The sequence below is a fragment of the Hypomesus transpacificus genome, chromosome 14 (assembly GCF_021917145.1).
Source record: "Hypomesus transpacificus isolate Combined female chromosome 14, fHypTra1, whole genome shotgun sequence".
Taxonomy (NCBI): domain Eukaryota; kingdom Metazoa; phylum Chordata; class Actinopteri; order Osmeriformes; family Osmeridae; genus Hypomesus; species Hypomesus transpacificus.
The window spans coordinates 16,608,740-16,622,296 of NC_061073.1; the positions used below are offsets into that span (position 1 = coordinate 16,608,740).

The window sequence follows — 13,557 nt, forward strand, 5'->3', positions numbered from 1 at the left end:
AGGGAGGAAAGTAGTGGATAAGAGAAGTTTAGGCGAGGTGGGAAGGGAGAATGCAAAAGAGAGGGAGAGACATTCCTTCCTTTGAAAGAATGGTTAACATTTATCACAACAGCTATCCATTCAGAGCAGCCAGTCAGTTAAAACTTCTTATTTTTTCTTGAATGACTTGCTCCACCTGGTGGGCATGAAAAATGCCAAACACTTGTTATTAAAATATTAACTCAAAATGCAAAAAATAGTTTATAAACATTTATAAGATCACATTTTTGCAATTTTATTTACAGTTATTAGGCATGCAGTATAATCTATATATCTCTGTGACTCAGTTATGGGCTGTATAAGCTAGTATCTACGTTTGAGGAAATACTCATAACTCATAAGGATCTGGAACAAAAACATTGTCTACATTTGTAGTAAATTTAATAATATAAACACACCAGCTACGTTTTATCATAGATATTTATGTAGAGGTTTAAAATGTGAGGAATATTCAGATGGGGGCCAGATGGCTGAGCGGTTAAGGAATTGGGCTATTAATCAGAAGGTTACCGGTTTGATTCCCGGGGGTGCTAAATGACGTTGTGTCCTTGGGCAAGGCACTTCACCCCACTTGCCTCGGGGGAATGTCCCTGTACTTATTGTAAGTCTGCTAAATGACTAAGTGTAATATAATATGCTTAACAATTAACAACTCAGTCAGCTCCAGTTCAATTTGGTAGTGGATCAGACTCCCGCCACAGATCCCAAACCAGCCAGGAGATGTGAACCTTGCTGGGTCAGATACTTGAAACATTGGTCCTCAATGTCATGGATCAATACCTACACGTAGACAGATGCTGTGTTCAAAATTATGGTTACATACTGGATAAGTATATGTTTCAGTGTTTCCCACAGAATGTGATTATATTTGTGGCAGTAGGCAGGGACGGAGCCAGACATTGTAACAATTTGAGGCTCAGCCCAAACTTACTGTATGTCCAAGTATCGGTTCTCAACAAGTAATGCGAGCGTGCAATTATTTATTTTCTGCATTAATTTGTGTGAAAAATAGTTTTAGGAGCTGTAGGGTGAATTTGGGTAATCTGGGAAATGTTTGGCATGCACTTTCCCATCTGAGATGTTTAACTAGTGCCCTGACACTTTATGTGACACCACACCAATCACGTTTTGTGATTTCAGTCACATAACATCCATGCAAAACCTAGAATCAAAGTTATGTGGCCTAAACATTGTCATAGCAGGGAAGAAAACATTTTGTAGTTTAGGTGTCCCACATTACCCAATGTCCCAGATGACCGAATTCACCCTGCGTAATATAAACATTACTTTGACTCATATTGTTATATTTGCCGAATGTATTTAACTATGAATATGATTATATTTAACTTGAATGTATCCATTTTGGACACATTTGTGCAGAGAATTATGATGCTAACAGTTCGTAAACTCCAGATTGATTCTCGGAAAAAGCAGTTTGTCCCGCGCATTGATTCAGAGCGTGCACGGAGAGAGGGGGCTGTGACCCACAGACGGCTCCGTTGCAATGAGAGAGAGAGAACCCTAGGGGGGCAAGAAGGGGCTGTGCGAATCAATGCGTTGTGCGCAGCTCTACAATTAAATGTTTTTTGGGGGGCAAAAAAAATCGTATGTATGGGAAACACTGCTGTTTATATATGCACATGTATGTCCCACCTGTAGTAGTTGGGTTTGAACGGCCCATGCTTGCTGAGTCCCAGGTACCTGGCCTGCTCGTCAGTCAGCTCTGTCAGGTGGGCATCAAACGTAGGCAGGTGGAGGTTGGCCACATACTCATCTGCAAATAACACACACTGGGAGTGAGAGGTAGAGGGTGTGGGGCTGGGAGTGAGAGGTAGAGGGTGTGGGGCTGTGAGTGAGAGGTAGAGGATGTGGGGCTGGGAGTGAGAGGTAGAGGGTGTGGGGCTGGGAGTGAGAGGTAGAGGGTGTGGGGCTGGGAGTGAGAGGTAGAGGGTGTGGGGCTGGGAGTGAGAGGTAGAGGGTGTGGGGCTGTGAGTGAGAGGTAGAGGGTGTGGGGCTGGGAGTGAGAGGTAGAGGGTGTGGGGCTGGGAGTGAGAGGTAGAGGGTGTGGGGCTGGGAGTGAGAGGTAGAGGGTGTGGGGCTGGGAGTGAGAGGTAGAGGGTGTGGGGCTGGGAGTGAGAGGTAGAGGACTCACCCATCTTCTTGGGCAGAAGGTAGACATCTTTTTTGTAGCGTCCCTCAGGAGCATTGTACAGCTCAATCACAGCCAGTGCCTGCACAGAGAAGAAGGAAGTTTCTGTGAAGTCTCCCATGACACAAGCACAAACCATCAACTCACACAATAGGTTTGTGTGTGTGTGAACTCTTTTACAGACCTGTGTGGTAGCAGTGATGGATAGGACGAAGGTGGGTACTGTGGAGCAGCTCAGATTTAAGAGTCGACCCTGAAAAAACCTCACATTAAGTATATAAATGAAGCAAAAAGCTGCACATAGAACAATATGTCTGTTTTCGGTCATGCTTCTCACCTCGGCCAATAAGACGATCCTCTTGCCATCCGGCCATATCACATGGTCCACCTGTGACCTCACACGCTCCCAGGTTAGCTCTGGGCTCTGCAGACTCACCTGAGAGATGCAAGAGTCAGTCTGCATACCATACACATAAACACATACCCACACATATATACTCTCACACACCCACACACAGACACACACTTGTATGGATCTTACCACATCTATCTCAGTGTTGGAGTGGCCCATGTTGCACACAATGCAGCCACTCTTCATCCTGTCCAGATGCTCTCTCCCCACCACACTCCTGTTACCTAGGGAACAGACCAGGATAGAGCACTTGACCACAGCTACCCTTTTACCTGCCCCAGCCTCCTCACCTGCCCCAGCCTCTCCTCTGACCTGCCCCAGCCTCTCTTCTTACCTGTGCAGGTAATGACTATGTCCACCTGTCGGATGACCTCATTCAGCTTGACTAATCGGAAGCCATCCATGCTGGGTAGGAGAGGGAAGGGGGAAGAATTACAGTTGGCTTCCAGATTAATAGCACATAGCTAACCCTAACCCTAACTGCAGAGTTCTAGTCCTACTAGGTCTACAAAGTAAGAGACCTAGATGTAACTTGTTAGGGTTAGGGTTAGTAACTTAACTACATGCTCTTATGGTTCTTCCCTTTGGGACTTATTTAGTTTTCACAATGTGTGTTTCATGTTTTGGCTACCCACAATGTTTGGGGCTATCTCGTTGTTATGATCAGTGACCTATGCACTTTTGTAAATCTCTCTTTTGGAAGTCACTTTGGATAAAAGAGTCTGCTAAATGCATTAATGTAAATGTAGATCTGCATGGGTGAGGTTAGTCCTAAAAGGTCTAAGCAATAACATTAGGGGTCCTACCACGCCTGCAGGGCACAGATGGGGTCCACCTCTGTCATGTAGACCACAGAGCCCATGGCCCTCAGAGCTGCAGAGCAACCTTTACCAACCTGCAGAGAGGACATGGGCAAAAAGCAGTGAAAGACAACATGGTGTTTGTCTGTGCATGTTTGTGTAAGGTGACGTGGGCTCTGACCTCTCCATAGCCACACACCACAACCTGCTTCCCTCCAAACATGACATCTGTGGTTCGCTTCAGTCTGGGGGAGGACAAGGTGGTAGAGGTCATAGTTCATACTGATGCATGTCATTAGCAAGGAGACATCCATCTCATATTATCCAGTGTGTGTGTCTTGCAAGCATACCCATCCAATATGGACTCTCTGCAGCAGTAGAGGTTGTCAAACTTCTGTTTGGTGACTGAATCATTGACATTCATGGCTGGAACGCACAGCCGGCCAGCCTTTGACAACTGGTACAGTCTAAGTGGAGAAGGATGGAGTTAGCTTAGCAAATTAGCCTGGGAGGAAGGGACAATGGTTTGCTTAGTTTAGCAGGTTGTGAGGAGAGGGATGGGGTTAACTTGTGAGAAGAGGGAGGTGGTTAGTGAGAGATGGAGTTAGAGTCGCAGGGCCAAACCGCATGGAGAGGGACAGCAGTTAATTTAGCCAAGGATATGTCCTGTTATAGCTCATGGTAGAGTATATATCTGCAGATCAAGATGTAGCAGGTTCAAATCCCCCCTCTGTATGTCACTTTGGATAAAAGCATCTGCTAACTGAACACATGAGAAGGAGTCAGCTTAGCAGAATAACCCTGACATCCTGCATGGATGCAGGACATCTAACCCTCCACTAGCGAACAGGACCAACCTGTGCACTCCTGTCACACTCTCCTCGACAATGCCCTTGATGCTCTGGAACAGGTTGGGGTACTTCTTATAGATGCAGTGGGTCAGGTCTCCTCCATCATCTAAGATCTGGGTGACAGACGGACACAGGTCAGCTGTACTCCGAGGGGGTCTGAGAGTACCAGGGTGGTAGTGTGGGGAGAGGATCTGTACCATGTTTGGCTCCCAGGCCTCCTGAGTCACACAGCTGTCGATACACCACCAGAAGTCCTCCTCAGTCTCTCCCTTCCAAGCAAACACGGAGATCCCTGAGATGGAGATGTGGAGGATGAGAGAAGGACAAAAGAAAGAGGGGGAAGAGGAATAGTGTACAGGAGTGACAGAGGAGGAGAGGAGGATGGCAGTAGAGCCAGTGGGGTCTGGATCTCACCTCCCTCTGCCAGAGCTGAAGCCACAGTATTTTGGGTGGAGTAGATGTTGCAGGCTGCCCAGCGACACTGGGCTCCCAATGCCGAAAGTGTCTCTATCAGCACCTACACACACACACCATACACACGCTGTGTATAGATAATTGACTGTGTGTGTGTGTTTGTGTGTGCATGCATGCATGTTAGTGTCCCTGTGTGAGTGCGTGTACTTACCGCGGTCTGGGCTGTAATGTGGGTACAGCCCACCACCCTGGCTCCCGCCAAAGGCTTGTCCCCCTCCGCCTTCTTCCTGAAGGCCATGAGAGCAGGCATCTCTGCACCAACAATAGGCAATTAAGTTCCCATTGCTTGATTACATTCCAATAGATCACCATGTACGATGTAGCCTGACGTTGTCATACTCATAATTCTAGTCAGAATATGAGTCTGAACTCTCCGTTGGGCTGTGACTATGGGGCGTGTGTCAACCGAGCTCGTGAAACAAATGCCTCTTCGCTCAATTGGATAGACCTGCAACCAATCAGAGCAACGTAATATGTTGTTTGTTGAAAACGAGTTCACCCCAAGCGCTCTTTGGTGACATTGTTGATTACGTTACTGTTGATCATCTCTCCATCATCGTATAAAGCCCGCCCTGACAATTTAATTGGTCCGAACAGCTCCTGTTCGGACATAGTTTTTCCGCAATTGAGCCCCTCCAGACCCAACTTCCCGACCAAATTCTTTTGTGGGCGGGGATAAGTTGGGCTGGCAGCCAGGCTATGTACGATGAGGACGCCCCTCCTTCTCATTTAAGTTCTTAGTGATCAATCTCACCTTGCTCTGCAATGTCTATCTCCCTGCGCCCAAAGTCAGCCTGTTGGATGTTTTTGACGCAGAAGTCTGAGAAGCCCTTGGAGGTCTTCTGCTGATTCACCCGGGGGGGCCCCTCCTCCTCAGAGCTGTCAGTGTAGGCTGGGATATACAGGGGAACAGAATGACAGGTTACCGCAATGACAAGGCTTACCATGTTGTTTATGTGGTTGGAGATTTGTGTTACAGGATGCAATCCAACTTCTGACTTGTTTTTCTAATTCAGTTTTTCAGGCCACATACTGGGTAGAGCTGGATTACTTCCTCCCTCTATCCACCTATTTCCCTATTTTTCTCTTTCTCCTTTTGTAGCAAAACCCAAGGCCAGGATCAGCAGGTCTGAAGGCAGATTAAGATCCTATTATGCAGTCTTCCTCTGTAGCCCTTCTGAGAGACGGCCCCAGGACAAATCTGCTGCTGGAGTTCAAAACCTACTCAGAAAACGTATGAGTGTGTTTGTAAGTGTGTCTGTACACGTGTGTGTGTGTGTGTGTGTGTGTGTGTATATATATATATATATATATATATATATATATATATATATATATATATACACTATATGTGTTTGTGTGTGTGTGTGTGTGTGAGTGTACTATTCCTAAGTATCTGTATGAAGTACAACGGTGCTTAGGAATGATTGGCTGGACTTGATGTTAGTTTCCTCCAGGATCACAATGACTCTTACTGAGAGACTTGTTGCTCTTGTTGGTTAGTGGAAACGGACTTAAAATTATTGTACTCACTGTGAAATGTATTATTGTTGCTTAATTTTTCCACAGGTACACCCTTGCACTTTTGAGGTTCATGTTGTTTACTTGTAACTTGTTTAACTACATGCTCTTATGGTTCTTCCCTTTGGGACTTATTTGGTTTCACAATGTATGCTTCATGTTTTGGCTACCCGCAATGTTTGGGGCTATCTCGTTGTTATGATCAGTGACCTATGCACTTTTGTAAAGCTCTCTCTTGGAAGTCGCTATGGATAAAAGCGTCTGCTAAATGAAGACATGTAAATGTACCTGAGCTGTGGCTGTCCGTGGAGGACAGGGAAAGGGAGTGGGACAGCGAGCGGTGGACCATCTTGATTGGCCGCTTGTTGAACTCGTTCTTTGGGTCAGTCAACTGGAGCTGCTGTAGGAAGAAAGGACACAAGAAAGAAAGAAAGAACAAAGGAAGGATAGACAAAAATTAGAAAAAATAAAGAATGTTGGCCTATTGAGACAGCTTCAATTGAAAAGGGAGACACCACCTCAAAATATGTCACATCCTCTCTTCCCCATGTACAATTACCCATTCTCAACCCATCTATCCTTAATCACTCTGACTCTCCCTCACCATCCAGTGAGGCGTCTGGAAGGCTGTGCTGTTGGAAGAGCCCCGTCTGGAAGGCTGTGCTGTTGGAAGAGCCCCGTCTGGCCATGTTGTCCCCTGGCTCTGTGTCCTCTCGTCCTGCTAGTTTTACTGCTTCTCTTTCCCTCCCTCTGCTCTTGTTACTTTTCCTCCTGCTCTGTGCTCTGTTCCCCTACTTAATGTCTATGCCTTTCCCTCAGAAAGGGTTCTGGTTGCAAACTTAGAGGCAGGAACTGAAGCACCTGATTGGAAAGCCTTGAGTCACACCCCCTAATAAGCTCCTCCCACCACCCATGGTTCTCTCTGCCCCTAACCCACATTCTCCTCTGGCGTACACACACGTCTGCACTTAGGCAGGCACAGAATAATGCACACATACACACATATGACGCTGTGGGTATTCCATGTTGTTTTTTGTTTGACTCGCTACTGGCTTAACCTCACAGAGGTCCCAATTTGGTCATTTATCTGAGGATTTGAATTCCTGATTCCCATAGCCATTTCAGCCCCTATGCCCCTTTCTGCACCCACTTCAGAAAGTCAGAAAGATCTTCCAAGATCCGGATTATTTCTCACAAACTACCTGTACTGCTCGTCCTTTGGTGGCAACAACTTCCATTACAGTTTTTCAACATTGCTTTGGCTCAATTCTTGAAACTGAAATTACATTCTCAAAGCTCCACTTGCATTTAGCAAAATAGCCTATATGGTTCAGCACAACTACATAGATCACCTTCAAAAGGTCATATCTCACCCAAAACAGTTAACTCATGCTTCAAAACCAAATCATTTTCTCATATAAATAGTCAGTGCCCCCAAAATGAAAAGTTCCTTCTCGATTGCTTTGGCTCATCTCTCGAGAAAAAAGAAGACATTCTCAAACCTTTAGATACATTTGCCAAAATAACCCAGATGGTTCAGCAAAACACCATGGAACACCTGCAAAGGGTCATCTCTTTCCTAAAACAGACAATTTATCAGTCAAAACTAAATCCTTTTCTCATACAAATAGTCAGTGCCCCCAAAATGAAAAGTCCCTTTGGCATTGTGTGAACACTGCAGGTCAAAATGTTTAGATGTTTTGTCAGTATGGCAGTGGACCTTAGAAATATCCCTCATGTGCACTGTGCTACAGTTACTGTAATAGATGTTTTCTTTCCAGAATACAATGTCTCAATCTACATTTACATTTATTCATTTAACAGACGCTTTTATCCAAAGCGACTTCCAAAAGAGCTTTACGAGAGTGCTCAGGTCACTGATCATAACAACGCGATAGCCCCAAACATTTCGGGTAGCCAAAACACGAAGCATACATTGTGAAAAACCCAAATAGAGTAAGTGGCAAAGAGAAGAACCATAATAGCATGTAGCCAAACAAGTTACAACTAAACAACATGAACCTCAAAAGTGCAAGAGTGTACCTGTAGAAAAGCAAGCAACAATACTGTAATGTATGCTTCATGTTTTGGCTAACCACAATGTTTTTGGGGCTATCTCGTTGTTATGGATCATTGACCTATGCACTTTTGTAAAGCTCTCTCTTGGAAGTCACTTTGGATAAAAGCGTCTGCTAAATGAATACATGTAAAATGTAAATGTGTATCAAACAGAAAAAATATTACAGTAATTCAAGAGTAGCCTACAAGGTTTCACATCACATATTGCACTTACACTGCCATGTAAATTGTTACTGTAATTGCCATACATCATGGTAACTGTAACAGGAAATGTGTACAGCACAGTATACTTTCATACAATACTGTAAGCACATCAAAACTAACATTGTATAACCTACACTAGTAGTATGAGTAACCACAGTAAGTTTCAGGCAAGTGACACTTTCCTAGTCAGAGTTAGCAGGGGGTGCATTACAGTAAGCCTGGCATGAAATACACCTCCTCTATTGTCTGTTCTGTATATCCCAGCATCAAATGATTCCTATTGTACACTGAGGGACTAGTATGAGTAACCACGGTACTTTTCAGGCATGTGACCCCTTCCTAGTCAGAGTTGCAGAGGGTGGATTTCATGGCAAGAAGGAAACACATACATCTCATGTAGAGGCGTGCAGGCGGTCCAAGGACACCAGGAGTGTCTGGGGAGTGTCTGGGTATTGTATGGGCGAAGACTGGGAATGTGGGTGACTACGCCATTCTCTGAAATGGCAGCACAAACAGTGATGTTTCCCCCGAGCTGGCCTGGGACAAGCTCTATATATTTGATGGAAGCATTTATACTGCTGCATAGCTCCTGTCAGCTAACTAAACTTACTGTGTGATTGGTGATCGGATGTGTCCCCTTGTTTAGTAAAGTTCTAGTTGCACCTGACAATGACTGTAAGCAGATGATCCAAGAGATCCATATTACAGTATTTACCATTATGTTTTTCATGGTATTATGTGCCTCAAAGATTTTGAAAGTGGAGTGAACTATTGTGCAGGTGATGATGTACACAAGGATATTATGCCAATATGTTTTGCAGAGAACAACCACTTGACTGAGAAACAACAGTCAGTTTAGACCAGCAAGATATTTTCAATTGATAGTTGGCCTAATTGAAGGCAATTATACCTAACCATTTCAAAGATGTGCTAAATCATTTGAAATGTGTGCAAACTATGCAATTGCAGTTATCATTTACAAGGATGTACTAATACAATTGCAATTTGATTAAAGGAATGAAAAATTCCAATCTGTTGTGAACAAGTGCCCAGCGGTTTAGAGGTTTGCACGTGTTGTTGAGACCAGAGTAGAGGCTAGTGGAGGTCAGGGCAGAGACCAGAGTAGAGGCTAGTGGAGGTCAGGGCAGAGACCAGGGTAGAGGCTAGTGGAGGCCAGGGCAGAGACCAGAGTAGAGGCTAGTGGAGGTCAGGGCAGAGACCAGAGTAGAGGCTAGTGGAGGTCAGGGCAGAGACCAGAGTAGAGGCTAGTGGGGGTCAGGGCAGAGACCAGAGTAGAGGCTAGTGGGGGTCAGGGCAGAGACCAGAGTAGAGGCTAGTGGGGGTCATGGCAGAGTCCAAGGTAGAGACTTGTGGGCAGGACTTGTCCAGTTATCCAGCCTGTTTATAAAGAATCAACCCTATTTAACTTAGTGATCTTAGATGAATAAACTCCTTGTTTCACTCAGAGCTGTGTGCTCACAATGGACACATCCTGCTGGCACAGAGTAGGAACAACCTGATAGACACCAGCTGACTGGAAGCACCAGAGAAAACCACACCAACTCCTCCAAGGTTTGGACAAGAACAAGGCATTGACATTGCCTTTAGACAACTCCTGAGTGAACAGAGATGATATATTAAGCGCAGCTTAATATTTCACATATAGCCAGTAGGACATCGAACCAGCTCCCAGATCGCTGGGTTCCAGTGGCTCCAGTTAACTTGATGACACAGGAAAATCCAACGGACTAAAACAACTTGTATGACCACCACAGTATATCCATTGAGCAACTCTGTTTCTCAAAAAAAGATTCAATAGAGGCTACAGTGTTACAGTAAATGTCATGTTGTGTAAAATGCCCTTTTGCATGCTTTAGACTAGCAGAGAAACTGGTTATATGTACCTTGATGCAGATGGACTGCACGGCCTCCGGCTCCCTGTCCTTGCTCAGTGTAACCAGATTGTACACCTTCTTCATGCTGTTGTGACCACACTACGACCGTCCCCAACTGTCTTGGACCACAATATGATCACACCACAACCTGAACTGTAGACTGATTGTGTTGGTTGGAAGTTAATTAAAGTGTACAAATTGCCTAACACCCTCTTTCACCTTCTAACTCAGGTGCCCAAAGAGAGACAAGGAGAGGCGAGAAGGGGAGGAGAGAGCAGGAGAGGAGTGGGGAGAGAGCAGATAAAAGAGTCTTTGTGGTGAGAAGGAGACGCCTGAGGAAGGGTTGGAGTGAGGGAGGGATGACACCCTCATTGAAAATGAATCATGAATGTGATTTGAACTTTGCCTCTTGTTTAATAAAAAAAAAAAAACAACACACACACATGCTTCTACAAACCTGTTTAAACCCTCTTTCTTTCTGTGGACTCACAGTTTATTTTACTCACTGTAAACATTGGAACCCAACCAAGAGTAAGACTGGAAGCAAACATTCTGACCATGTTATGTGTGTGTGTGCATGTGTCTGTGTAGTAAACCATTCATGATGACAGGACAGACGGTGGGATGATTAACAGTGTGAGGATGTCACGTTGACTTCAGTGAGATTGTGTGAACTAAGGGACAAGATGTTGGTTAAAAGAGCAGAGATCTTCTCAAGGAGCTGCTACAGCACGTGTCTCCGTAGCCTCACCAAACACTCCACACACACAATGCCTTGTGTTATTCTTGGCTTCTGTACAGGTGACTCAACTCTTGTTCCCCAGGATCTCCCGCCCCCCGTATCAAAGATTTTCCGACCACCTACAGTCAGACTGTCCGAAACCTAGATGACCCCCCCCCCCAATTCCACACTTTGTCCATCTACTGGCCTGTGGGTTTGTAAAGCACAGCCATCTAGCTCAGGCCAAATACTTCACATCCACCCAGTCACTCTCAAAAACACACTGCCAAGACACAACATCTGACGAGCAGAACCCCCGCCAAGTAGAACAAAGCTAAATAACCATGTTCTTGCCCTGCTTTTTGGCTTCTGAAAGCTAAACACTTTACAAAAAACAGGCACCTAATTCAGAACCTTTAAACTGTGTAAATGTTCTCACCCTGTCAATCTTTGGAGCCTCTTTCGATGTGTGTTCTCCTCCTCTGGGGGGGGACTCCTGTCCGTCTGCCCCTCCAGAGGAAGGCTGCTGCATCTCTGCACCATGCAGCATGCTTCTCCTACTCTCTGCAGCATGTAGCATGCTCAGCAGGTCCGGGCTGCACGTCCGCGTCTCACCCTCAGGCAGAGCCTCTTGCAGAGAGTCATAATCCTGCTCAGGTTCTTTAGTTTCTGGATCCCCCTCCTGCTCTCCTGCCTCCACTCCCAGCCCTGCCTCCACTCCCAGCCCTGCCTCCACTCCCAGCCCTGCCTCCACTCCCAGCCGTCCCTCCTCCATGTAAGGCTCTGGGAACACAGCGTGCAGGGGAAGGTCGCTCTCAGGACCTGGAAGCTCCGTCAGTTCCATTCTTTCACCCTTCCCAATGATCACCTCTAGACAACAGCTCAACGGGACCCACCAGGATAGGCCCTTATCATGGGGCTGGAGGAGGGACCAGGATAGGCCCTTATCATGGGGCTGGAGGAGGGACCAGGATAGGCCCTTATCATGGGGCTGGAGGAGGGACCAGGATAGGCCCTTATCATGGGGCTGGAGGAGGGACCAGGATAGGCCCTTATCATGGGGCTGGAGGAGGGACCAGGATAGGCCCTTATCATGGGGCTGGAGGAGGGACCAGGATAGGCCCTTATCATGGGGCTGGAGGAGGGACCAGGATAGGCCCTTATCATGGGGCTGGAGGAGGGACTTCTTAATACAGGTACAGCCCACAGTTCATTTCCCAACAGTGTGTTCACTTCAAACAGCAGGGCTCAATTGTACTACATAAGTACCAACAATAGATGAAGGATACGTCTCGATGTGTGGAGTGTCAACATCATATTTCTGTGCTATGTTGTTCACCTATTGGGCCCAGAGAGCTAATGGTTGAGGACAGAACAGATTAGACCCGTCTTGGTTCGGTGGAACAGAACTGTACAACATACACATGGCCAGTGGAGGTTCTAGTCAAATTTTACTGGGGGGGCCAAGGGGGGCCCAGTGTTTAATCAAAGGGGCACATAAAAAACTGAAACAAATTATATTTAAACATTAAATACTTTAATTTTGCGTTACATTAAAACCATACAAACGCCTCTGGCTCTCCTCCTTCCAGCTCCTCAGCTCTCTCAATACCAAGATATGTTCCTCTAACTTTTTTATTTACCGGGGCAAAAAAGGCTGCAATGTTTATTTTTATTCAGTCAGCTCAGGGGGGCCACAGGGGGGGCCAGGGAAATTTTTTAAAGGGGCACTGGCCCCTGTAGGCCCCCGTGTAGAGCCGCCCCTGCACATGGCCTACTACCGCAAGCAGTGTGGGCTAACATAATGCTGAAGTCAACGTACATGTGAGGAGAAGGAACACTAAGGGACCATGCCAGAGTGACAGGTTGGACGAGGGGTGTTGACTGTAAACCCTGTAAACAGACAAAGACAGAAGCTATGTTTATGTTTCCCTCTGCCTTGCGTTGTCTTTGAAAACCGAATGTACTCATTTAATTTAGAACTCTGCGTTGGGTATAGACATTTTATCAACATTTTCAAAACAACGCTGCCAAAGATTCATGTTTTTACTTTTTACTATGTCCATTTCATACTAAATGTTCAACGGATATCTGAGGTACACAGCTCTATTATTTTGTTTTCCATGGTATTCTATTTACACAAACTGATAAAACATAATAGTACAGTGAATGGCTAAAGTCAGGTTGGCAATGGTCTAAAAGGCCTTTACTGTGAGCTGCAGATGGACAGAACAACAGAAAGACAGTGTGATAGGTAGACAGACAGTGTGATGGGTAGACAGACAGTGTGATAGGTAGACAGACAGTATGATAGGTAGACAGACAGTGTGATAGGTAGACAGACAGTGTGATAGGTAGACAGACAGTATGATGGGTAGACAGACAGTATGATAGGTAGACAGACAGTGTGAT

General features: G+C 45.7%; 1 protein-coding gene across 4 annotated transcripts; it reads right to left on the reverse strand.

Annotated features, from left to right (window-relative positions):
• Positions 1–224: 224 nt before the first annotated feature.
• LOC124476995 (putative adenosylhomocysteinase 3) lies at positions 225–12,077 on the reverse strand. 4 transcript variants are annotated; one of them, XM_047034487.1, is made up of 17 exons: positions 11,585–12,077; positions 6,535–6,643; positions 5,480–5,617; positions 4,877–4,977; positions 4,666–4,768; positions 4,449–4,543; positions 4,258–4,364; positions 3,751–3,867; positions 3,582–3,645; positions 3,407–3,495; positions 2,935–3,005; positions 2,730–2,824; positions 2,526–2,624; positions 2,373–2,441; positions 2,192–2,270; positions 1,693–1,813; positions 225–819 (listed from the first exon to the last, which is right to left on the reverse strand). In XM_047034487.1, exons 1-17 carry the CDS (start codon positions 11,987–11,989, stop codon positions 813–815), a joined length of 1,869 nt encoding a protein of 622 aa, XP_046890443.1. In that variant the 5' UTR covers positions 11,990–12,077; the 3' UTR covers positions 225–812. The 4 variants fall into 4 exon arrangements, with proteins under 4 accessions (XP_046890443.1, XP_046890442.1, XP_046890445.1 ...); XM_047034486.1 differs by having other exon boundaries at positions 227–819; positions 6,535–6,646; positions 11,585–12,076; XM_047034489.1 differs by lacking the exon at positions 11,585–12,077 and adding an exon at positions 6,851–7,549 and having other exon boundaries at positions 227–819.
• Between the last annotated feature and the right edge of the window lie 1,480 nt (positions 12,078–13,557).